This window comes from Magnolia sinica, chromosome 5 (assembly GCF_029962835.1).
Source record: "Magnolia sinica isolate HGM2019 chromosome 5, MsV1, whole genome shotgun sequence".
NCBI lineage: Eukaryota > Viridiplantae > Streptophyta > Magnoliopsida > Magnoliales > Magnoliaceae > Magnolia > Magnolia sinica.
Window position 1 is genome coordinate 111,670,710 of NC_080577.1, and position 27,195 is coordinate 111,697,904.

At 41.1% G+C, this 27,195-nt stretch overlaps 1 protein-coding gene across 7 annotated transcripts; it reads right to left on the reverse strand.

The window, feature by feature from the left end:
• Positions 1 to 2,198: 2,198 nt before the first annotated feature.
• Positions 2,199 to 26,747, reverse strand: LOC131246719 (uncharacterized). Of its 7 annotated transcripts, none has more exons than XM_058247078.1 (11): positions 26,466 to 26,740; positions 25,906 to 25,977; positions 15,132 to 15,161; positions 14,936 to 15,015; positions 14,299 to 14,398; positions 14,150 to 14,203; positions 13,055 to 13,132; positions 12,451 to 12,548; positions 12,296 to 12,353; positions 9,819 to 9,940; positions 2,199 to 2,778 (listed from the first exon to the last, which is right to left on the reverse strand). In XM_058247078.1, exons 1-11 carry the CDS (start codon positions 26,664 to 26,666, stop codon positions 2,622 to 2,624), a joined length of 1,050 nt encoding a protein of 349 aa, XP_058103061.1. In that variant the 5' UTR covers positions 26,667 to 26,740; the 3' UTR covers positions 2,199 to 2,621. The 7 variants fall into 7 exon arrangements, with proteins under 7 accessions (XP_058103061.1, XP_058103065.1, XP_058103063.1 ...); XM_058247082.1 differs by having other exon boundaries at positions 15,132 to 15,222; positions 26,466 to 26,626; XM_058247080.1 differs by lacking the exon at positions 13,055 to 13,132 and having other exon boundaries at positions 26,466 to 26,744.
• Positions 26,748 to 27,195: the final 448 nt, after the last annotated feature.

Consider the following 27,195-nt stretch of genomic DNA (forward strand, 5'->3'; position numbering starts at 1 on the left):
CTTTACTTAATCTACTCACTCATGGCCATAGCTGCTAGATTGCTGTGGCAGGCATACTGCAGACTCCTTCGAAGCATTCTTCAAGGTAATCTCAGTTTCTGATTCCAGGTATGGCCCATTGGTTTCTCCCTGTTTGATGGACCCTGCTTAGGTTTTTGTTTACCCGAGTCGTGAGATTTTGAAATGCCACCATTTGTGCACATGTTGATGTAGCATACCCTTGAGATCTAGGTTGTTCATCAGGTTGGCCCCATGAGGGTCAGGTGGTATGGTCATCAGTGCGACAATGTGCATGTTGGATGCAGACTTGATCAATTCTTTTTTACCACCCAAAATTTTCACTGGGCAGGCATATGGCTTGCTTGGTGACCAGGGCTGTTTTTATTTTGGGACATGGCAAATACATGATATGGCCCACCTGATGAACAGTCAGGTTTCTCTCATTACTGGGTAGAAGCTGTTGCATGTTCTCAGCATCAATCTTGTAAGATTGCTTCAAAAAATCCCACATTTTCAGGGACGCATTTACCAGCTAGGACCCAGGATTTGCTGTTTTGTCGGGTCAAATGAGTGGGTTGGGTAAGTTGCCCTCTTCCAATCATATTTTCCACAGCAACTGTTCTCTGCGGGATGGGTCAGCCCATCAGGTCTTCATGCCCTTTCACTGCAATAGAACTCCTATCATTGTCACCCCCAGCAGGACTTAGAACCCAGACATTCCCTTGAGGGAGGGCACACACTAACTCAGATTTCTGTGCTGGAGATGTTACGCTTGGCCCACTGTGGCATTGATTCAGACCCAGACACTTTAAACCTGGTCGGTTTGGTTCATTGTCACCCGAAGTAAATGGACCAGGCTCAATTAAAAGCATTTGTTCCTGTTGGCCTGGGCTACTTTCAGGACATGATATGGGTAATGTATATTTGGAGCCATGAACCATTTGTCTTTCTTAACTTACTACTGCAAATTTTAGGGCCAAAGTCGGTCGGCATATGCACATGTTCCTCAATGACAATATAAGCCATGCAGATTGGACAATTAGGTGGGTAAATGGTCTTGCTGTCCATTTTCCCGGCCACTGTTTGAACGATTGTGATCATCTGATGAGTGTGATATCGGGGCCATGTGCAACCATCCATCAGACATGGGCCCACTTGGGCCTAAGATGCAACACAGACCTAGAGCTATGAAATCACCACTTTCATTTTGGGGGTGACGGAGAGATTGTACCATTCGGGCCCTTGTTTCATGATTTGTCCCAAAGTCCGGAGAAAGCAGCAATTAATGGGATTTCCCTATGCATCCCTTCCTAAAAGAGAAGGAAGCAAGTAAAATTCTTCTTCCTTTCTGCAGGGACCAGGAGATTGGATCTAGCCATACACATTATTCAGTACCAAGACTTTAACATGGTATAAAAATTGCATGGGACCCTTGCTGCTCATATCCGCCAACCCATAACCAAGCAAGGGAAAATGTATTTGAGGACTCAGTTCTGAATTCAATATCTATGCTTTTGGAGAGGAGCTTTATGGGTTTTTCTGATTGCCTATTACCAATGTTCAGTAGCTTGTAGTAGCAAGAGAGGTGTTTACTTGTTTGAGGAATTGTGTCATGGATACCCTGTGAGGTGGACATGGTGTTAGGGTTAGGACTTTTGTTGGCCCAGGCTTGAATGAACTAATGAAATTCATGCCCGGGCATGACCTGCAATGACTGTCATCTTAGAATTGGACCTGGTCATGATATGAAGAGGAATTAAAATTATTTTAAAAAAAAAAAAAAACACACACGATCACAACCAAGTCTCTATCCTAGGCTATATCTATTGGACCCTCAGTTTAATCTAAGGCCTGTAATGCTGAGCATTGTTTTCAAGGGTACATCCGGCCTATGTCAGCTCAGCCTCATGGGCCTTTCAGCCAACCCAAAGCATCTTCATCACAGTTCGTCTTGTTGTTTCTTTTCATGTTATGTTGACCCTAAACCGTATATTTCCCACATCATCATCAAAGGCATTGATGAAGGGATTATCAACTTATATATCTACAAGCTCTTTGATTCAACCCCAATCTAAAGTGGGGATGATCAAATCAATAGTTTCAGTTAAACTACGGCCCCATGTCTATGAAATCTTATAGGTCAGCAATATGCACGCTTTCTGATGAGTAGGACCTTGTAATTCCACATTAAAAAAATATACATGATACTCAATACATAGCAACACTTACATGATTTCCAATATTTTATGTGCAAAGAGGAGAAAGGAAAAAAGGTCGCCTGAAACCAATACAAATAGGACTTAACAGACGACAATACAAAATGGCAGATACCATCAAAGGAGCCAAGACATTTTTACCATATCTAAGCTGTGAGGTGCACAAGACTTGCAACTCGCAGATTCCAGACATTATGTGTGGGCCTAATCCCCTTAGTGGGCCCCACTGATTGAGCCCATCCTTTATGTCCAACGGCCAGACTCAATCCACTTTTAGTAAAACCATGTGATCCATGATGGCCCACCAAAACATGACAACTCGCAATGTGGTAACACAATAAAAACCAACACAGCTGTAATTGTGATAAAAATATCAAGTTTGTGTTCTCATCAACGGCATGCCCATCAAGCTGCATTCCACGAATTTGGGAACAATTGCATCACAGTTTTCCCCATGATCCACTCCAGATCAGCAGATGGTAAGCGTACCAGGTTAGCAACATGGGACACCGCTTCTTTTCCTCCTTTGTAGCCGCATTCAGGAACCACGTATGGGAAATCACTGCAACCATCAATCAACAAAAAAGCAATAGATGAGAATTTCATTCATAGAATTCAAAAACTTCAAAGATTCCTACTTAAGTGAGGAATTGGCTTCTGTAATCTTTGGTCTAACGAGTGCAGTTTTTGCCGTCTTTTCTCTTTGATGATACCTAATATGCGCACAACCAAGCAATTTAAACCTGATGCCACGTTCTCAGTGTCTAGTGAATATTCTCAGCACACTACAACTAGCTAGATTTCGTCTATTTCGGATAACCAACGGTTTTGATCAGACCTCACACACCTCTACATGCACTGACACATGTTTGGCACAACCTAGTCTTGCATTTACGTTAGCCCCACCATCTAGATGACCTGGCCCAAAAAAATTTGGTCCACTCATCAAGGTGGATGCATGTGCATATTAAATGCGGCTTGTTGCCCTTTTTTCTAAATGGTGATTGTTTCCGTACAAGTGTGACTCACATGAACAGTCCGTCTGCCTAGAATTTTGGACCAGGTCATCTATACAATGGGACCCACCTTATGGTCAACTCAAATTTCCCAGACGATTGGCCAAAGTACAGGCAGAGAAGTCCCATAACCATGGATCAGTTGAAGACAACTCAGAGACTGAATATTAAAGTAAACCAACCTACCCAAGAAAAGAGATTCTAAACCCTCGACCCTAAATCCTAAACCCTAAACTGCCCAGATACTGAATTTTCTTTTTTTTTGGGTGACACAAGATGGGAGTCAGGTGGAGTCAAGGGTTTTTGGGTGGCCCCACTTTCCCAGATACTCTAGAGGGAAAGGGCCCCAACTTGCGACCATTTAGGGACGACGATGAAGATTTGCAGAAGGAAGATGGTGTGGAAAAGTGGGAAACAGTTTCTCGGAAAGGAAAACAAAAAATCGGAAACGAGAAACGGGCTCTAGCAGCATACCCAACATTGTTTGTCCAGGGGTTCCCAGAATCGTGGAAACCAGTGAACTTCGAGAGGGTATTCTCAGCTGCAGGGTTAGTAATGGTGGTTGTGATGCCTCGCCAAAGAAACTCTAACGAAAGCAGAGTTTTTGCCTTTATCTGGATGAGTTTGGAAGGGGAACTTGCTAAAGCAATACTCGAAATGGATGGGGAGAGCTTTGGGGGGAACAAATTGCAAGTGCAAAAGGCGAGGTATGGGCCAGAAAGGTATAACAAATTTGAGGGTAAAGAACACAAACAGGTTTCGGGATCCTCGATAGGAAAAATTAAGCAGATGCATAGGCAAATCTAAAGAAGTGGTATTGAACAAATCTAAAGAAAGAACCAGGTCTACTGAAGCGCAAGAGAACACAGATAATAGGGTTGGTTTGGAAGGTTCCGACAGATGAAGGTCCGGGAGTGAGAATTCACAAGAATATCCTGAATGAATCAATGAAAACTTTCGAGTTCTGTTTGGCAGCAGATGTAAGCCCAGGAACTCGAGATGTTGACCTGCTACAGTGGTTATTCCACAACTGCGAAGGAATCGAGGCAGAAGATGTTCTTATTAAAATGCTCCAGGAGAACACTATGCTGGTCTCTCTGGGAAATCAGGAACATGCTGAAATGGTTTATTCAACATGCAAATCGAAATCGGGAGAGCTAGTCACAAGGATTTATAAATGGGAGGAATGGTCGATCTTTGGTTGGGCGGAACATTGGTACCAAATCTGGTACGTACCGCTCAAATTCTGGATGGATAATGTTATTAGAGAGATCGGAGCGAATTGACAGTCGAATGGATAATAGCAAAGAGCTGAGATTTGCAAGAATCAGAATCAGAAAGAAAAAACTGTCACAATATCCAATTTCAATAGGTCTAAAGGTTGGATCAACTAAGCTAAAAGTTGTGGTGGTTCAGGAGCAGAGCGAAATGCAGAAAGAGATGCGGAAACTTGTCGGAGAAGAAGGTTTTGGTTCGCTGATGGAGGATGCTCAGGAGAATGAGGAAGAAGATGTCTCCGTCCAGTACTCCAGTGGACTACGAGATCAGGAGGTGCTGTAGGGACCCAATTCGGTGGCAGCAGGAAGGTGCTGTATCAGGTTACGCGATGCAGACATGTGGTGCTACTGATGCAGATACGTAGACGCGTGGTGATGGCATTTATGAAGTCGGAGCAAAAGTCCTCTCTCCATGAAACGACATGCTGACACATGGTATCGATACAGTCCCAATAAATACATCGGAAGTAGTTTCAAACAAGAGTCTTTTACAAGAAAATGGCTCGTGTGAGGGAGAGGCGGCACGTGCACAATTCCAGGCAAATAACGCACAGGTGGGACCAGTCAAATAACTCACAGGCAGGAGATGCAGCACATGCAGGTTCCCAGCCAAGTATCGCACAGGTGGGAGAATCTTTAACTCAGGTCATGTGCAATGATTCTCGAAGTCCTTTTCCTGCAACAGACAATGTTCGTAGCCCCATTCCCGTAAAAGTCGGATTCAGTCCAGAGTGGCCGACAGAAGTTCAAGACCAGGAACTACCACCGTTTTCATCAGAGCAGTTAAGCCCAATTCTTCAGATAGTATTGCATGTAAAGTGAGTCAGCGCACGACCTAGAACCTCGGATATTCTCTTCGAGCAGATCCAACGAGGTAACCACCAGTCTGTTGGGAGTGGACAATAGTGTGGTAGTCTGCTTCATGAATAGTTTGTTGCAAACCGTTCACGGCTCGCCTTGGTCGATCAAGTCTCTTCTCGTGTCAGAATCGCTGCAGAGAGATATTCCTACAGATTCATGGGTCCCCTATGGCCAGATGATGATCTGCAGGAGCAGTTGCAATCTGTTACAAGTGAGGTTACACCAATCTGACGCAGAAGGGTTTCAGCGTCAGTCCAGGCACGGAGTTGATGGCTTGCGTGATTTTGATACTCCAGCAAATGCAACCCCTTAGGCAGTAAGGCAAGAACCTGTCAGCAGGGAGGTTTACGTTTCGGGTACATCTCAGGATATATTAAATGAGGCAGATGTTAGGCATATGCAGTCCAGCAGAATAACTACGGCACAAGGAATGAAGAAGATTAAGCTGGTAACGATGGAGGTTGCTCGCTTAGTGGGAGCAACTTTTGGGGATAGACCAGAGGATTACGTATCCTATTTCGAATGGGTAGAAGAAAGGGGCAGACCGCTTAGTCTAAAACAGGTAAAAATAGGTGATAGACAAATTGTGTGTATGGAAGATAATGGCAGAACAGTGGACAGTGCATTAGTGGCTGCAGCAGATGGGAGTCAGGTGGGGTCAAAATCTGGTAAATGAAGATCACGATTTGGAATGTGCGGGGGCTGGGGTGTCCACAAAGAAGAGGGCAGCTGAAAGACATGTGCAAAAGGTACAAAATACAGTTGATAGCATTACAGGAAACCAAGTGGCCGGAAACAGACCAAAGAGTGTTATACTCGATTTGGTGGGGTAAGGAAAGCCAATGGGTAGCGGCGGATGCGATTGGAGTGGCTGGTGGCATGTTAGTGATTTGGAATTCAGCGATCTTGAGTAAAGAGGATAGTTGGGTAGGCAAATATACAGTTTCGGTGGTGCTGAAGGAAAAGGGGTCCAGTTACATATGGTGTTTCTCTTCGGTTTATGGGCCATTTAAATCGAAACTTCACAATGAACTTTGGGCAGAATTGGGTGGGATTTACCTTGGTGCCTAGGAGGTGACTTCAATGTTATTAAGGAGATACATGAGAAATCAAATGGGGGTTGGATTACCAAAAGTATGAAAATAAAATAAAATCCGATTGGATATTCAAAAATGAGATGATGGATCTTTTCGCTTGGAGGTGCTAAGTTCACATGGTCGAATGGCCAAACATCGCCAATTATGAGTAGGTTCGACAGGTTCCTTATATCCCCAGAATGGGTAGAGAAATATCCGCTTATCAGTCAAAGGGCCCTTTCAAAACCCTCCTCTGATCGTTGCCCGATTCTTCTAGAAGTGGACAAGGAGGATTGGGGACCAAGGGTTTGGGTCAAAGATTGTAGAGTGGTGGGAGTCTTTTTCCGGGATTGGGGGCGTCGGTGTTTCTCTATTCCAAAAATTAAATTGTTAAAGCATAAAATGGGGGTATAGAAAAAAGAGGTTCTTACCAAGAGGAGGAAAATGATGATATCCTGATGCAAATTCGAAGGTTAGATTCCAAAGAAGAGGAAGAGGATCTATCAGAGGATGAAAAGGCTTGGAGAGAAGTGCCAAATACAATGCTAGGTTGAGGGACGAGGAGATCGAATGGCGTCAAAGGTCTAGGGCAACTTGGTTGAAAGCAAGAGATAAGAATACCAAGTTTTTTCATGTAACGGCTAGTGCAAAGCGCACATAAACAAGGTCTCTTTGTTAGTGGTGGATGGTCAATGGATTGAGGGGAAGTCAAAAATTTGTGAATTTGTAGTCCAATTCTATAAAGACCTACTGTCCAAGGATGGGGGAATTACACAAGTGCTCAACAATTTGCAATTCGAAGCTATTTCGGCCGAAGAGGCAAACTCGTTGGAACAACTGTTTTCTAAAGATGAAATCAAGTAAGCAGTGGCAGATTTGGGTAGTGATAAGGCTCCTGGGCAAGATGATAGCATTTTATCAGAAATTTTGGGGATGTGTGAAAGGTGATGTCATTGGTTTCGTGCAATAATTTTTCGACAAAGGCATAATCGCAATACAATTAGGAGCTACTTTTATAGTATTGATTCCCAACAAGAGAGGAGCGGAATGTTTGAAAGACTTTCATCCTATCAGCCTATTGGGGGAGATTCTAGCAGAGGTGTTGGCTTCTAGATTCAAGAAAGTGTTGGGTAATGTAATCTCATAATCACGAGTGGCCTTTGTGGATGGGGAGACAAATCGCAGATTGCTCTCTTGGCCAATGAATGTGTTGACTCTTGCTATAGGAGAGGGGAGGAAGGGATGGTGTGCAAGCTTGATGTGGAAAAAGCTTGCAACCATGTGGATTGGTCATTCCTAGATTATATGTTGGGCAGGTTAGGATATGGCACAAAATGGTGATTTTGGATTCGGACAGGTGTAAGTTCAGGTGAATGGCTCGCCAAAAGGTTTCTTTGTTGCTTCTCGTGGATTGCGACGAGGCGATCCTTTATCACCTTTCCTTTTTGTCAAAGTGATGGAGGCCCTCGGTAAAATGTTAGATAGAGGGGTTCAGGTGGGATTGGTAAAAGGTTTTGGGGTGGATAATACTAATTTTCAGATTTCTCATATACAGTATGCGGATGACACACTCTTATTGTGTAAGGCAGATGATTTTTATTTTTATTTATTTTTATTTTTTTTGTAGAAAATCTCCGCTCGATTATAGTAAGCTTTGAGGTGGTTTCAGGTTTGAAAGTTAATATATCCTAAAGTGATATTTTAAGGGTAGGCATTTCCAAAAAGAGGTAGCGGCTTTTGCAGAAGTGCTCGGGTGCAAGGAAGCTTCTTTTCCAACAAAATACTTGGGGTTGTCGTTATGTGTAGGAAGGTCGGCGAAGCACATGTGGGACAGAGTAATTGAAAGGTGTGAAAGAAATATCTCCAAATGGCAGTCGAGGTACTTATCTATGGGTGGGAGGTCGGTCATGATTAAATCATCTATGTCAAATCTTTCGATCTATTTTATGTCTCTTTACAAGTGCCCAAAATCCATTCTAAATGCATTGGAGAGGCGAAGAATGGATTTTTTTTTTATGGGAAGGGTCGGGGTAGAAGCACAAGTTCCATCTAATGAAATGGGATGAAGTTTGTAAAGCAACGGTTCAAGGAGGAGCGGGGATCTTAAAGTTAGAGGAGATGGACCTAGCTCCATTGGGGAAATGGGTATGGAGGTTTAGGTCGGAGGGAGAGGCTAGGTGGAGGGAGGTAATAGCGAAAAAATATGAGGTAGAGGAATGGAGGTGGTGGATAAAGGCTTCATCCGTGTATCAATGTTCTTATTTATGGAAATCGGTTGGCATCCTTGAAAGAGAGGGTGTGGGAGGGTATAGGCTTTCATTTGGGGGATGGTAAGAGAATTCGATTTTGGGTTGATAAATGAGTGAGAGAGGTGCCGCTGTGTGAGAGATTTCCATCTTTAGTAAGGCTGGCTAGGAAAGATGGGGAGATGGTGAACGATTGTTATTCTATAAGAGGGGAGGAAGCCACATGGATGCCGAGTTTTAGAAGAAATCTTTCAAATAAGTAATTCGAAGAGTTAGTTCTTATGCTTGAGTTGTTATCAAAGTTGTCTCCTCTTCTTACAAAAGCGGACTCCTTGAGATGGTTCAAGTCTAAGACAGGTTCTATCTCAGTTAAATCACTCAATCATCTCCAGAGTGTGTCAGCCAAAAATGCAGAGGTGGCGACAATGGCTTTCCCATGGCACTACGGTGCTCCTTTGAAGGTGGCAGCTTTTGGTTGGCTATTGAGCAAGAACAAAATGCTAACAATAGACAATCTTGGCAAGCGGAACATGTATCTCCCAAACGTTTACTTGATGTGCCTCAAAGACACAGAATCTGCAAATCACTTATTCATTCACTGCGTATTTGCTAGGGAGGTGTGGGGTTTGCTCCTCCAATCTTTTGGTGTTCTATGGGTGTTCCCGAAGTCAATGAAGGAACTTCTCATAGCCTGGCATTGGGGTGGGGGGAGAGGGGGAGGGTAAGGAAATAAGGGAAAAGGGAGTGGCGATTAAGTTTTTTAGCATCCCTTTGGGCGATATGGTGGGAAAGAAATCAGTACTGCTTCAACGGCAAGATGAGTGGACCAGTGCAAGTGTTCAATAGGACAATTCTTAATATGAAGGATTGGGGGGCAGCTTAGATCTTTCAATCTCCCCTTTTGGCTTTTGAGGGGATTTTGTCTGGGTGTTGTTGTACTTTTGTATATTTGTAGGCTTTGGCTTCGGCCTTTTTATATTATATCATCATTGTTCAAATAAAAATAAAAAATTGAACCTGCAAACTCGATGTCAAAACAGAACTGTCTAACTGAGCCACAGCTCAGCCTCTGAATCTTGCAATTCAATCCAATAGAGAATCCAAATGCACGCCGTACTGCATTTACCTTCCCCACATGACACGCTTAGAACCATAACTTGAGAGCACATGGGAAAGAAGGTAACTCGTATCCTCATATGGATGTGGTTTCCTTGTCACCCGGAATAAGGCACTGAATTTCACATAAACCTGCCAAATCAAAACCATAACACCTTTCAAAACATTCAAAAAGCACGATACTCGAAAAAAATTACAACAACCATATTCCAGCAACCACATTCATTCGTTCAGTAGAAACAGACAATTATGGAGGTATCAGCATGAAGGAAAAAAATCATATTGCATAGAAGGGAACATTTGGATTATATCTCAGGAAGAGGTGTGTTCCAAAGGTACTAGTGCCACCTTAAGCTTCACAAATGTGGGGCCTACGTGATGCATTCAGCTGACCCATTCATCATATGCATGAAATCATGTAATCCCCAGGTTCAAAAATCAGCTCCGATCTAACACTCAGTGGCCCACAGAACCTGGAACAAGATGTAATGGAAAACCCACCCTTGATTTGCATTACGGCTCACCAGAGTTGAAAATCATGAGTTTTAATATGACCATTCATCCATGCCAAATAAACGGTATTAATGGCCGGGACTGCATATAAACTACATGGTGGGCCCTCTATTCAAATCAAATGGTAGGTGTGCACTCTCAACTAGTTCCCTGTGGTGTCGCCAACCTGAGTTTGGATCTGGCTGATTTGTTTATACTAGGGATAAATTGAGGACAAGCATCTGATGGACAGGTTGGATCTCCTGAATACATCATGTAAGCGCCACTTCTGTCCAGTACCACCATTGCTTATGGTGGCACCGGTACCATCGGAACACTCCCATCTCAGGTAGCAGGCGGGTAAATGCTTTGTCTGAATAATGTTTGTTTGTATTATGCAAAGGTGGAAAAGCAGAAAAACAACCTGCCCATACGAGTTATGTTTTCATGCCACCAAATGCTTGGTTAGTTCAAAGCAAAGTCATATGCGGACATAATCCAAATTACAAGTATTCATGATGAATGCATCACGTAGGCATCACGTAGGCCCCACATTACAAGCTCACATAGCTACATAGCTCACATTACAAGTATTTTCAAATGTGGGACCAAACCCTTATGTCCTTAAACTTTGGTACTTATTTCTTCCAGTGAAATAGGGGAGGAGACTGCCTTAAATTGCTAGCTTCATCTTGTGGGAATGGGCCTTGTGTTGTTAGTAACCGAGGATTTGAAGTCATCAGATACCCTTGAAGGTGAAATGATAAGGTCCAGTGGGGTAAGCCCAATGATTGGCCTCTTAGTTAATCATCTAAAAGTTAGTAAGATGATGAAAGGAGGTTACGAGGACTACGAGCTGGGCAACCAGTTGCAAAACTGGTTAAAGTAACCTTTCGCCCCCACATTTTTCTATTTTCAATTAAAAAAAAATTAGTTGACCTTTTCAATGCTTTTAGTAAAATACTACAAGTAACAATATTAAATCAGTTCCGTTGCTCTTTCTTTACCTTTATACTTAATTATTGCCCTTTTCCTATTACTTTAGGTTGCATTTGGTAGCACCAAATATCACAAAATTTTGTTAGATTTCATACTTAATCAGTCTAATTTGGTGCGGAATATCATGAAATTGGTGCAACCAAGTACCTTCCGGAAAAGGGAAAAAAACAAATAACTTGGTGCAACTAAGCGCAACCTTGATTAAAATTCTGTAAGTAGCATGTAGCGTAGCTCATGCCTCATGCTTCAGAGGAGTGAACACTACTCTACACGCTATTCACTATTTAAAACTGTTATTACAGAAGAAACTTGCATGTATAATGTCACAGAGGAACTATGGAATCCTCAACTCGAGGATATGCACAGTATACTCAGGTTTTTTGGTTAAGGCATGGGGACCAAGTTTCAATCATCCAGACCATTGATCTGTTTTGTTAAGAAATAGCAGTATGTGTTGAGAAATTCTGCTGCAATTCGTAAAAGGGCATTCTTTGTTAATTCAATGTAACAAGAGGGTGTTCAAGTATGCTATATAGCTGTTTTAGATAAGACGGAAGTTCTCCATGATCTCTTAAGATAAGACTTCTCTCCAGGATTTCTCTAGATAAGCTTGAGAAGATTTCTAGAATCATCCATGGTAGAATAATACCATTCCATTCCACTCATTCAATCCAAACTGGCTCTAGCCCCAACTGATTCGTAGTGATTGCCTGGCCCCTATGTTGCATATATCTATCCTTTTAAGTTGGACATGGTAGGTTAGTGATTGCAAGTTGGATGTGATAGGTCAGTGATTGTGATATGGGTGCTAGTCCCAACAATAAATGGAATGCGGCACTAGATCCATTTTGGAAATTTTCTTTTTATAAAATTAAATTATTGCAATTCAATCCAATTGAGCGACCAAACTCCACTAAACCAATGCAAATGTTTTAATTGAGGTATTAATCTTGCAGCATTATTGATGACAGATCATAAGAACTAGCTTTATAGTACCTGTGGAAATTTGGAAAGCTTCAGTAGATCAGAAAAGGCCTCATTTTCGTCGTTGTTCCTGTCAGGATACCACATCTTAGATCAGAAAATGCGGTTTTCCCTATGAATTAAAGATCAATAGGCTGCTGTTGACAAAATCACAAGAAGGGGCTCACTCTGGTGGTTTGCAGAAACCCACGTGATCGATAATAACAGGCGTCAATGGAAATTCTGAACAAAGCTCCTCAATTTCTGAAAAATGGACATTGATACCCTGCAGCGTTCAACTTCTGGATGAATATCATTGTAGCGCAAACGGCATTTAAATTTTATCATGTTGGCATACATTTAACTACTATAATTTAATTGCAAAGTTCATTGGCTACTCCAACAAGATCTGGATCAATTGGCTAAATTTAAATGGTTGTTTGCGCAATAAGTTGGGGCCCGTCATCACCTGGACACATCTAATTTTTGGGTTTTTGTTGTGCCACAACATGACACTCACCAAAAAAAATGCATGGACATGTCCTAGTGATGTTTGTTTAAGTAGTTTGTAATTTCCATAAGGGTATTCTCATAATTTATGTGAACTAGGAGGGAATTCTTGTAATTTATGAAAATTGTTTAGATGAGCTAGAGAAAATGTCTTCAATCTCTCTAGATAAGCTTGAGAATATTTCTAGGATCACCTTAGCATTTCTACCAATGAATGAATCAATAGAAAGTGTCTGATGAAGGTCATTACAGAAGAAATGTAGCTAAATTTAGCTAAAATACCTTCAGACACATGAAGCCTACAGGCACTCCAAGTTCTCCTGCTTTTGAGAACATTGCCTTCCCAACCTCGTTTGTCATCTGCATAGAAGAAATGAGCTTAGGCAACAATCCTGCTCGGACAGGGTTCAATTGAAGTGAAGAAGACTTCCAAGCTGCTATACAGACAAATACCTCAACAGAGTATTCGCAACCCCACAATGCTAAGGTTAGTCCCAAACTGTGAGGCACATGTATGGGAGATCCAGTCCATTCATCAGGTGGGCACTATTGTGTATGTGCCGTGCCCTAAAGATCGGGCAAGTGTGCAACCACCGAGTAGCTAACATGTGTGTTGAACATGGACTGTTAAACTGTCCATTTTTCTTATGCATGCAACTGACCTAGGATCAGCTTGATTTTTCGGCTGCAGAACATGTAGTAAGCACCTGATGAATGGCCCAGATCTTACTTACATTGGGAGAAAGGAATTGAATCCTACTACCTCAGGTGTGTTCACATGCTCAATTTCAATAAGCTTAGAACAATAAATCCTTTAAGGAAATGAACACTCGGGAATAAATTTGAGTCTGGGTGGTGTTATCAGGAAAGATGCATTGCAGCTAACTCGGTTCGGCAACTCATCCAACATACACATGGCATCATGGTTTACAAGGTCATCCAAAATGACTCGATTGAACAGAATGGATGAGTCAGTGCGAGTCATGCAAGTTTCAGACCCCCATGTAGCTCGCACTCTGAAAGCACTATTTAAAACCATGTGTCGCATGCATGCCAGGGTGAGTCATGCCAGTTTCAGACCCCATGCAACTCATGCTCCGAAAGCACTATTTAAAACCATGTGTGGCATGCATGCATGCTGGTTTTGAACTGTCTATAATGCGGGTCCTGTTCTGATGGGGCACAGCCTGGAAATCACATTGATTGGACAATCTCAGCCATCTGATCTCACCCTTTAAATTTTGACTGCAGACCATTTCATTTTTAGACATCCATTCGAAGGTACTTAGGATCATCCCATCACTATGGTTTTCAGGCATGCTCCACCCATATTGAGGCCAATGGTTTCACATTTTCCTTCTAAGAATGATTGAATACCTTTTGACCAGAAGGCCATATATATGGGTTGAAGCGAACAGCACGGTATCCATCCTAGCAAAAAGAGAGGAGGAAAACTGTCAAATGAACTACATGAGATAAAAATACTTATGAAATGTATTATCTGATATTGTGAAAATTCTCCCAACCTTCAAAATAAGATCTTCAAGTTGCTTAATCCCACTTCCGTCTTCCGCAGGATTTGCAAGCAAACACCCAACGAATTTGGATGGGTACTTCTTCAGGACACTGTTAAATGATGAAGTTTGAGTATGGGAAATTCATTATAGAAAGACCATTCTACTTGCAAAACTTACCCAATGCATATGTGTGGGAAGATCTATGCTGTTCATCAGGTAGGCCTGCCAGCATATGCACCACTGCCTGAAAATCAGCTGTTCACTAGTATTCAGGTTGGCCACACATGTATGTCGAATGTGAACTGTTGAACCATCCTCATAAACTGTTACTTTTTCTTACATCCAGCCACACCATTTCTGACCACAACAAAATACATGGCAGGCCCACCTAATAAATGGTCGAGATCTCTCTCACATGCTACCATTTCTCTAAAGTAAATAATAGAAAGACGAAGAAGAAAAAGAAAATACAGCAGAATGCAATGAACTGCATTTTGAACTTCCAAGCACAACAACAACAGCAATTACTATAGATTGTGGGGAGAGAGAGAGATGATTCTCACACACGCACACACACACACAAAAAAAAAAAACTCTGAAAATGTAAATATGTTATGATCACAAGCAGCTTATTATTTCAACTAACCTCGTCACTAAAGAATGATCAAACTTATGATTGATGGGCTGCACAATCAGAGCTCCATCGACTCCTGCTTCCTCCATAGACTGCATAATTTTTTTTTAAATGAAGTTAAATGAAAAAGCTTAACAAGTTGCATGACCAAAATATCTACCGCATGGAATTCCCACAGCAACAAAGGTGCCACAGCATCTTTTCCTACATTTGTCAGGTGGGCTGCACTCTGAATGCTCTGCAGCCAGAAAAGTAGGTGAGTCCAATCATTGGGTGGGTCACACATGAACAGCTTGGATCTTGAATACACACCCAATTAGGATTCAGAGTCATACTCCCGCAAGTAGCCTTCAAGTTTCTAGCGTTTATAAAAATTCTTAACTATAAACTAAACACTGAATCAAATGTATATCAATAGAGTTAGTAAGCCTATGAAAACAACAGAACGTTAAATGCTGATATCGATCAGATGAGGCACTGTTAAAAGAAAAGTACCAAAATGGAAGAAATTTGCAATGATGTCTTGAGTCACGTTACAACATTGCCGTCTTTAAAGCAATATTTGCCCTCTACCGACAGTGAAATCGGTTTGCACGAGGGCAAATCCACTTCCAAGATTAATCAAGACTCACCTCTTGATCTCGAGAAAAGTGCCCTTCGACTTGCAAGACCGAAGAGAGCACCCACTGAACATAGTTACAGCAAATATCCCAGACTTAGTCAGATTTTGGATTCTGGAACACAGAATTCTGGTGCAGCAGTTTTGGGGTGAGGATATAAAATAACAGAGTTTAGAGGAGAGAGGAGGCTCTTGATTATCTGCATTGTGGTCTTTCCAGAATGGTATGGGCCTAGGATATACAGACCCAGATGGATCACTTTGGAGCATTTGAATGTGCCTGTTCAGTGAAACTGAACAAACACACCCCCTCATGCTGTATCTTGGTGGTACAAATTGTTTTACACCTTTTCTACCACTTATTTGAATTCCATCTCCAAATGGTTAACACACCGAGAGAATATAGACGCTCACTCATGATCCAATGGCCATGAAAAAACCCCGAAATTGACAAAAAATGTGAGGGGGGGTCTCTGGCTTGCAGAAATAATTTTCCCACCATCCAAAGACTTCCCACATGGTCACTGGCTGGAGGAAATTACTTTCCAGGCATCAGTGACATACTGCAGGCACATTGACCATATTTTGAAAAATTACCAACTGGCACTCCACTGGTGACGGGACAGTCTAGATTGATCAAAGAAGGCCCACACATTCAATGCAGATACACCTCAGCTGGGTTCCTTTCCCTGCATTATGCACATACAGGCATCATAGTATTGTATATGATGGTACGAGTGCATGAGGTCTACCTCTGCTAACTCATAGAATTCACGGTTTGAAATCGGGACCCTCCCTTCGATGCATTGATGTGGTAACATGGTCTGACTCCCAGGTGTGAACCATCTCTCATATATGGTGTCTACGAGTCTAATATGTGTTACACTCTGCCCATATGAATTTTGGTAAACCCTCATGCATGAGTATCTGTGCCCATCCCAACAGCCAGAAATGCCGATTCAGCACATGCGTGTGAGATCCAAGCTTTGCATCAGGCGGATCACACTGTATACAACTACTGACCTAACATCGGGCTTCTTTACCCTGAAGTGCACAACACTAGAGAAACGAAAGATGGCTCAAAGAAGCTTTAGCTGCCCATTTGTTTTCCAACACTAGCCCACCCAAGGAGTCTGAGCCAGAACACCAAGACAGTGACCCACCTAATGGAAAGCTCAGATCTCACACACATGCAAATATGGGTGATGTGGACAGGGCAGGGCTCCACATGCATGTGGGCTTAGCAAACCTCCTGCCCACAATGATACTAAAGTAACATGCGATGCCACTTCACTCTTCTTATTTGCTTAGAGTTAGAAACCTAAACCTCCTGCCCACAATGATAGTAAAGTAACATGCGATGCCACTTCACTCTTATTTGCTTAGAGTTAGAAACCTAAACTATCACTGGAACTCAACAAGACACAACTAAATATTTTTTATGTTTGATAAACTACATAACATGCCTAAAATAAGCTGTTATTTTAACAGAAAATGCTCCAGCACTCTCATAGCCCCATAAGTTGTGTTGGCCAGTCCAATTATTTAATCCGGACCATTCATCCAGTACATCCCACTCCCATTGGGTGGTAATGAAAAACCACACCAACATGATGAGCCTATCACTCTGAACATTGGCGTTACATGTTGATTGTCCTAGATGATTGAGCCCAATGATCTGATAGTATCTACATGATCTTTGGGACCTTTGCACAAAGTTAAAGATGGAAAACCTACATTTAGTGGTCCACCTAACTGCTACGAGAGTAGAGAAGATCTAAGATCTAATCACCACTCTGATTTTACGGTTAAGATGGCCCCTAGACACAATTAACTATTTAGATTGTCTAAAAGCAGTTGGCCTGATGGACAATGGATATTATTCATCTCTCCCTATTTTCTCTTACGAAAATTCTTTCGGTTTGGAATACCTTTACTGAGGGAATGCCTCCCTTTTTATAAAGAGAGGGTTTGAGAAGATATAGAGTGAGTCCATATGCAATAGGGCTTATACCAATCGCATCCGATTTCTCTCACTTATCCCAATCCTCTTTTCATTTGAATGTGAATTTCGAGAGGAGGATTGAAAAGGGAATATCCAACTGGGAATGTTTCGGGTATTAATTGTGTAGGACCCACCAACTAGTGATTGCCCACAAGTGGGCCCTATAAGCCCATATATAACATGTCCACATGCCCCGTTGTAGTGATTCTAGCAGCTCTATCATGCCATTTTTCACACTCAAAATATCATTCAGTTCAGAAAAAATTCATCAATGTCGGACATCTTACGTGTTGCAATATTTAAAAATATTGTGTAGATCTGGACACCAAAATCAATTTTCTCTCCTTGAGCTTTTAATGGATTGAAGAATCTTACCCACCGTGATAATCTCAACCATTGAAACAACCAAATCTGTCCAACGAAAATAACATGCATAAGATCCTTGAGAGGATCAGGGATGCCGTAATAGGCCTTGAAGCGTTGTACAAATTCTAAGAATGGTGCCAAAGCTTTCTGCATATCTAGCAGCAACTACATCTTCAGGTCATATTTCCCTTTCTCCATCTCTCTTTGCCTTTGGCTTCTTAATTCTATTTTGCTTTCTATCTCTTATTTCCTCAACTAAGCTTGTGAGAAGGGAAAATCCATACAATGGCTAAAAACCTATTACGGCATCCTTAATCCCCTCTTGGATCTTCTCTATAACATCGTTATTAAAAAACTTTTGGTTGATTCAGCAGTTGAAATTTTTTTTTATAGAAGCAACGGCGAAGGAAAATATATTAAAAAGTGGAAGAGAGAATACAACCGAAACAAGTAAAAAACAAGACTGCCAAGATAGCAGAACAAAAAGAAAGTAAAAAACTAGTATCCTAGAAAGCAAAGATCATATCCTTTCACATCTTTTACAGCCCATTCAATCACCAGTCTTTTAGCTCTAGCACCAACCAAAGAGGCAGAAGACGACCTATCATTAAAGCATCTATCGTTTCTTTCAATCCATATCGACCACCATATAGCTAGAATGGCCATTCTCCAAATGATTCTTCTGGGGTTACCGAGGTTGCAGCCATGCCAGGAGGATGGAAGTTATGGGCTGAATTAGGGGTACGCCAGGAAATGTTGAAACGGAAGCTAAAATCAGTCAAAATTTGACAGGTGAATGGGCAGTGCACCAAGATATGGTCCACTGTTTCCGCATCATTCATACAACATAGACAGATATTTGGAAGCTGCATGCCTCTTTTCCGGAGGTTGTCAATAGTTAGGATCCTATTACGGTCCGCCAACCAAGCAAAGCAAATGTATTTAGGGGAGACCGGGTATTTCCAGATGAAAGGAGAGGCAGGGATCGAGGAGGATGGGGGGTTGGCTAGGGAAGAGTAGAGGGATCTGACCATGAAACGACCTGTCTTATCAATCCTCCATATGGGCTTGTCAGGCTCGGATCTCATCGGCATGGACTTTGAAATGCAGTCAAGAAGGTCCGCATATTCATCGACCTCACTATCAGTGAGATTTCTAATACATCTGATATCCCAAATAATATTTGCATTCGAGAGAGAGTAGCAATCTGCAATGAAGATATCCTTGTTAGGAGCCAAGCGGAAAATGTTTGGGAAACGATCCTTCAACTTGAAATCCCCCACCCATATGTCTTCCCAAAAACGGAGAGCCTCCCCACTTATCAGTGCAAGCAGGATATTTTGATCCATCAAAGCTTGAGGAGGAATTGATTTTGAAGTCTACATCCATGCAATCTTCTCAAACGTTGCAATATGCAAGATGTTCGGCATTGATGAATTTTTCCTTCAATTAAATAATATTTTGGGTGTGAAGGCTAAGATGGAGCTGCTAAAATCATTGTAATAGAACATGCACGCATGTTGGACATAGGCATGTGTGGCCCACTTGTGAGCAACCACTAGTGGGTGATCCTGCACAATCAATACTCAGAACATACCTAGTTCAATATCCTTTTTCCAATATTCTTCTCTCGAAATTTAAATTAAAATGAGAAGAAGATTGGGATAAGGGAGAGAGATTAGATGTGATAGAGATAAGTCCAATTGCATCCGAACTCCCTCCATATCATATCGGCCCTCGCTTAAAAAGGGAAGCATTTCTTCGGTAAAAGTATTCTCAACCAAAAGCATTTCCTAAAGAGAAAATCAAGAGAAACAAAAAATACTCATTATCCGTCGGGCCCACCTCTAGACAATCTAAAACATTATTCATGTACGGGGGTCATCTTAACCGTAACATCATATGGGCGATCAAATCCTTTCCACTCCCACAGTAGTTAAGGAGACTGCTAGACATGGGTTGTCCATCTTCAATTTTGTGCAAAAGGTCCCTAGGATTTTTTAGATACCATCAAATCACGTGGGCCCACCCTCTGGGACAATCAATAGTGGTATTAGAGCAATGGAGTAGTTATGTTACTTCAACTTTGATTAGTCCCATATTCAATCTTTTAGGACTAGAGGTAGATACGACATCTCATCACTCGTATCCTCATCATCTACTCTTCATAACAGAGGGCACTTCACACCTCAACGTATGCACATCACCCCAGTTGCACCTCTCTTATACATTTAGGGTTGGCCTACCCATGCAAGTGAGCAACCGGCCTACCAACAATGGTCGGATCCCTCAAGATCTCAAGGGAAATGCTAATGATCTACATACCTAGTCAATACAAGTGTTTAATACAAAACAAAAGGAATGTGTATTTATTAATAAAAGATAAAAGCTACATCACATATGTAGGTCTATAACTTCATCACCCAAGCTCTTCTTAATCCCATCTTTCTGGTGTGAACCTGGAATAGGTCTCTAGTTATAAATTTCGCCATGGGTCTGCTAACATCTCTTTGGTGCGAATGTAACTGAGGATAATCTTTTTATCTCTCACCTGATCACAAACATAATGATACTTTATCTTAATGTACTTGGACTTCTGATAGTGTTTAGGCTCATTTTCCAAGTCAATGGCAGAGGTGTTGTCTATCATCAACAATACATGCTCACGAATACTCAGTACAACACTTAGACCTTGTAAGAATCTTTGGACTAATATACACTCCTAAACAACAATAAAACATGCAATGTACTTAGCCTCTATTAATGAAATTATTGTACATATTTGTTTCTTGTTCAATTATGAGATGACACCTTCTCCAAGCAAGAATACATAGCCTGAAGTTGACTATCCTTCATTGAAGTCAATCCTTGAAATTCGAAATTCATGCCTCCATAACACAACATCAATCCTTAGTCCCTCTGAGATAGCGGAATACACGTTTGACGGCTTGTCAATGAGATTGTCCCAGGTTACTTTCGTGATGGCTAATTATGCCAACTGCATAATTAATATTTTGTCTAACAAAGCATTGCAAACACTAAGCTGCCTACTACACTTGCATAGGGTATTGAGGGCATAGCCAATTTCTCTAACACAATTTCCTATCTAGCTTGGTAGTTTATTCTATCGGGGTTTCAACAACCTTAGAATTGTTCATCCTAAACCGCTCTAAAAAATTTTATATGTAGGTAACTTGAGACAGGCCCAAGAACCTTTTATAGTGGTCCTTGATTATCTTTAACTCAAGAATAAAGTTGGCTTCACCAAGATCTTTTATCTCAAAATTCGAGAATGATCAATCTTTAGTTGTCATCAATAATTGTATATCATTACCAACTAGAAGGATATCGTCTACATAAAGAGATGGTATCAAAAAAGATCAACCAGACCACTTCACAAATACACAATGATCTTGTTAACTCGTTTATGAACCCGAAGGTGGTGATGGCTAAGTGAAACCTCATCTACCACTAGCTCGAATATTGCTTCAGCCTATTGATAGATTTTAACAATTAGTAGACTTTCGTTTGGTCATTTTTATCCACAGATCCTATAGGTTGTTGCATGCATATTCTGCATCTAAACCACCATTTAAAATTCAGTATTCACATCCATCTAATACAACTCTAGGTCTAGAGTTGTGGCAATGGACAAGTTAATGCAGATCCAAAAGAGTTTTGAAACGGGTGAAAAGGTCTCCTCATGATCAACACCTTCAATCTATGTGAGACCTTTATAAAATAAGTGTGCTTTGTACTTGTTCATTGTACCATTTGCAAATTTACAGTTTGCTTACGAGTTGGATTTCATGCGGTGCAACCCATCGTATGATAATCCAATCTTTCTCTTTTTCAGTAAATTTGTTAACATGTTGAGCCAATCACGGATAGGGGATAGCCTTAAATCTCCCAAATTGAAATATTAAAATCCTCTAATATTTGTCCTTTACTCCATTGAATGTGGACTGATTGCTACATTTTTTCTCTCAACCATATATTTGTAGGCCACAATATAATTGGATCTTTAATTTGAGATATCTCAGAGGTTGTTTGGATGTTAGGAAAGTATTTCTTTACACCGAAACAACAATAAAGCATTTCTATCTGAAATGGTGAGTTGCATTCCACCTCATCTCCTCCCCCCCCGCCCCCCCCCCCCCACCAAATAAAATAAAAAATTTAAAAAAAGCCCATAGGTGCATTCTCAGTGAGGTGGCCATCTTCCCCAACAAGGTTTGAATGACCAGATCAATAGGCCTGCTCCACTAGATGCCTGCTTAGCTTATTCTTTGGTCTAAGCCATATCGTGATGGGCCGAAACTGATGAAGGATTCTGACCTCACACAATTGCGATATTGGCACAGGTGATGCAATTTATCTCTTCAAGCTCTCTCATGTGAATACTCACAAGGAGATTCTAGATATCTCCTTCTTGTTACTCAAACATAATCTCATCAATCCATGTAAAGACAATCCCACCACCCAAGCATTGTAAACAAAAAGTCTTTATTAATGATTTTGTTTACTTTTGTAAACTTTTTTCCATAAGTGAGACTTTACATACATCCAAATGACTCAAGAAAATCTCATATCCATGGTGAGGCCCGCCATGTCAACATTTTGGTGTTAAGATCCTACTAAAGATAGGTAGCTATTATTGGTATGGATGGGGTATTTAGATTTATTTTCTATAGTTGGGTTGATATGGTGAACTACGGTTAGGATATGATTTGTAGTTATGAAGTTGAATGGGGTTTGTTTCTTATTCTAGATTAGGTGTCAGATTACAAATAGGATGGTAAGGTCAGTTGCGAGGGAGGAATAATCATATGTATGGAAGTTTGCCCCCTCAAAGTGACAATTTAGCAATAAATATCTCTACTTCTATTTTTATAATTTTTTGTTCTTATTATTTGGTATTAGAGCCAATGGCGATTGCATGCTTCCAAATTTTTATTTTTATTTTTTTAAAGATCAAGCAACCCAGGGAAGGTTTCCAAAATCCCAATGCAAACTCATGGAGCTTTGACTGAATCACAGTATGAGGTGTCAGGATCAATGATCACCAACAAGTCGATGAGTCAAGTGACCATTCATCCTTCAACTAGATTAAGTATGGGAGCTTTGAGCATCCAAATCTTGGATTGAATTTCCATGCTTTGATGGGGACGATCCGAAGAATTGGACTTACCGTGTGGACCAGTATTTCAATTTCAATCACACCCCAGAGCACGAGAAGGTTTTGTTGGCATCAATTCATTTGGAGAAACAAGTGACTCAATGGTATCAACAGATGCAAAGAATGGTGGAGGCAATATTGTGAAATATGTGCATTATGCGCATGCTTTGGGCACACCGAGTTTGTAAATTTTGTGGGATCCCTTGCAATACTCCAACAAACAACCATAGTTAAAAAATACCAAGGAGAGTTTGAAAGACTGGAAAATTGAACAAGTGGGCTAACGAAGTCATTCTTGGTCAGTTATATCAAATGCGGATTAAAAGATGATATCAGCCTGAATATTCAATCTTAAGCTAATGTCAACATTAATGGCGATGGACTGGCTAGGCTGCAGGACGAGAAGCATAATCTACAAAATCGTCAGGCAAGGGTTCCACAAGCTACACTGACCAATCCAAATGTCGCGGGGGACAAAAGCCAACAAATCTTCCCGTTAGGAGACTCATAATAAAAAAAGATTAAGGAACAATGTCACAAGGGTACTACAATTGCGATAATAGATCTGCCCTTTTTCATCATCATTGCAAAATGCCACAATTTTTCCTTCTCACTGATGATCCCCTCCATAATTAGGAGGATGATAGTACCAATCTTATGCGGGACCCGGCTGATGACTAAAAACATTCATGAGGATAATGTTGATTTGGAATGTGGTGGAATGTTAAGATCCTTCTAAAGACAGGAGGTTATTATTGGTCATGATAGGGTGTACTAAGTACTTTCTATATTTGGGTCGAGTGGTTAGCTAGGTTATCATGTGCTTCGTAGTTTTGAATTTGAATATTGTTTCTTAATAGATTAGTGTATGATTATAATAGGATAGTAAGGTCAATTGAAGGGGAGGAAGAATCACCTAAGCACTATATATTTCTATTCTTATTATTTTTTGTTATTATAATTTGGATAGTCAAATCATGTGCCCTACACATGGTGGCAAATCTCGTTCTCTACAACTTCTCGAGAGTTTCAAATTTTGTGATTTCTCCCAGTTTATTATCAGGAAAATCTCACTGGGGAAAAAAAAAAAAATCATCATCATTATCACCCAAGCCTTATCCCAATTCCCAGCTACTTGGTGTCAACTACATGAATTATGTTCATGATTGCACTTTATTGGGGACCATATCTTCAATTAAACCATAGGTCATCAACTCTATCCTTACTACCTCCCCTAGGTCGTTTTACATCTTCCCCTTGCCCTTTCTAGAGCAACTTGAACCAACTTGCTCCTTTTTACCAGCACAATTCTCAGTCTCTGTTGCACACAGCCAAACCATCCAAGTCTACTTTCCCTCATCTTATTGCCTATCGGTGCTACTCCCAACTTCCCTCGAATGCATTCATTTCTAATTAATAAATTTTATTAAATAATGTTTTAAAATATTTATTATTAAGTTACAAATATTTTTTACTTTATGTATGTTTTGTTTTTACACCCACCCACACCACATGGGCACTCGATCCCTAGTCTCAGTGTTGAAATAGAGTTCGTCTACAAGTGAACCATGTAGCTGGACCGATTAATATATGTATACATACAATGAATGATTTGAAGTTTTCAAGAAATTCCTCATTAATATCGTGAGAATTTTGTGATAAAATTGTAAAATATTGAAACCTGCCAGGTTTGTTGAAAACTTCATGATATTAATGAGATAGAACCATTAAGTTTATTTGCCAAGTTTTTAAAGCAAAATTATCCTCGCTAATTTGGATTTTACCAAATTCTTCACTAATTTGGATTTCGCCGAATTCCTCGCTAATCTGGGTTTTACCAAATAATCCAACTAATCCCATTTTGGATATTACCAAAACTCCTCCATGATTGGAAATTATCGAGCAGTGCTTTTGGAGGCGTGAAAGTACCAAAATGCCTTAATTATTTTCTTTAAAAATGTTTAAGTCAAGAACTATGGGGCCCAGTTGGCATCTATATGACATCCAAGGTGTCCAACAGATGCACCACCATGATGATCAGATGAACAAAAAATATGGTGGATCCAATCATTAGGTTGGCCACACCATAAAAAATAAAAATGAAAACCCACCCAAGAACATTCAAATTCACTTGTAGCCTATCCAACGATTTGATTGGCCAAATTTTTTGTTTGGGTGTTCATCACGTTTGGATGCATATGTTGGACAGGTTGGATGTCATACAAAGACCACATGACCTCATAATTCTTTACTTAATTGCTTTTAAAGAAAAATTAAAAAAACTCATCTAGGGCATTTTGCTAATTCTTTCCTTTAAAAAGCACCTGCCACGCAATTCAATTCATAGAAACATTATCTCATGAAATTGGAAACCCTAGGAATTTTGCCGTAAAATCCCCTTGGGTCTATTTATCGTGAAAATATAACAAGATTTCAAAATCTTAGCAATACTTGTCACCTTGGCCTAACAAGCATGAGATCCAACTTGTCAGCAAACAACACAATTCCTCATATCTTTTACAGGATTTTGTACATGTAGGGCCCATGGCTCAGCAGTCAGCACCACGACACCATCTATCCAATGGGTCCCCCCTTGATGAAGAACTACCCAAACTTATAATCTTTCAGTCGGTGGCCTACAAACACACTATTACAATAAAACAAAAGACCAAATATTGGTGTTAGAATATTCAGTCTTGGAGGCTTTTGGGCAGCCCCTATCCAAGGTAGGGCCCATCAGATCACTGGTACGGATAACCAACTACGTCCCCACGTGTACAGAGCAACCTCTCTCTCACTTTCGTGTCATGTACCTTGAGCAAGAAATCCACGTCTCCTTGCAATGTCGGTTCATTGCCTGGAAAATATGGGAACTTATCTGCAGCCTGAATTTATAAATTTAAAAAAAAAAAAAAAAAAAATCACAAAAACGGATTAATACTCACACCATCGAGGTCGTTTGGATGCCTGCAAATGGGGCTAACTGTAAATGATTTACAGGTAAATGGTTTACAGTCTGCGTTTGGATGCTGAAAAATGCTTGTAAATCATTTACAGCTTTCAGCCCCAACACGATGGAGCCCACATGAGACACATTTCAGAGATCTGACCGTCCCGAGCTGGCACCTCGGTGAGTATGCCCGACGAACAAGAAATCAGGACCGTCCACTTATCACCTTGGCCACAAGTGCATGTTCAATGAGGAGGGCTTTCCCAACCGTCCATTCCTTTATTACTCGCGCGGCCTGCCTGAGGATGACTGGGCCGGCCTGATGTTTAGACTTACACATTCTCCGATGGGCCCCGCCTGGTGGACGGGCCAGATCTTGTCTAAATTCCGTGCGTGGCGCTGCAAGATGAGCTAGGGTTTTACCTCTCGTGGAGTCGCCCAGACATGCAAATGCGAGTCGATGATTTTGGAAGGAGAAGAAGAGGATTCTGTAGCGATAGAAGCGGACATTTTTACTGTAGCTGAGGGTAGAATTGGAATTTTCTTCGTTGGGAGTTGAGAGAAATGGAAGGAGGAGACTGAGAGTAGAGGTTTCACTCTCACTGCTACTGCTGCTGAGGCCATTGTAGCGGATAGAATTTTATTTGGGGAGCTTGTTATTTGATGCTCTCGCAGAGTGTGAACATTGATACGCGGTCCTCATTTGTAATTGTACACGTGGCAAACAATAGCTTGGGGCATGTGCACAGTATCATCCATCAAAATGACCAAAGTGAACTACCCTAGCCTCTTATAAATGGTCACTTGGTAGTTTTTTAACTCTGACCATTGATTACTTTTCCTTTCGACCGTCCACTAAATGTCCACCAATCAGCCTGTTAATAAATCTGAGCACTGTAAATTTTTATTTTCCGGTGTTATCTAAATTATAATATACAATTGGACAGCTTTATTTAAATGGTATGTGTGCCACGTCTGCAAATTCTCAGTGCCCGTCTAAAAACCATCACACTCTAGCAGAGCATCAAAACTTTTAATAAACGGAGAAAAGCTTTCGCTCTATCGGGGGAGTGTGATGGTTGAGGAAGCGGATGGGCGCGGATTAGGTACTTACCCTGCCTGTTCGAGCTCGGGACAGGCGGAGGCTCCGAGG

Bases quoted from the DNA above. Each gene is read 5' to 3' on its own strand.
- LOC131246719 (XM_058247078.1), bottom strand. From the start codon at position 26,666: ATGGCCTCAGCAGCAGTAGCAGTGAGAGTGAAACCTCTACTCTCAGTC. The intron at 15,162-25,905 runs GTACATGACACG...TTCTGGCTGCAG, and splicing joins ACGTGGATTTCTTGCTCAAG to AGCATTCAGAGTGCAGCCCA. The intron at 13,133-14,149 runs GTATTCAATCAT...TCTTCTATGCAG, and splicing joins TATGGCCTTCTGGTCAAAAG to ATGACAAACGAGGTTGGGAA.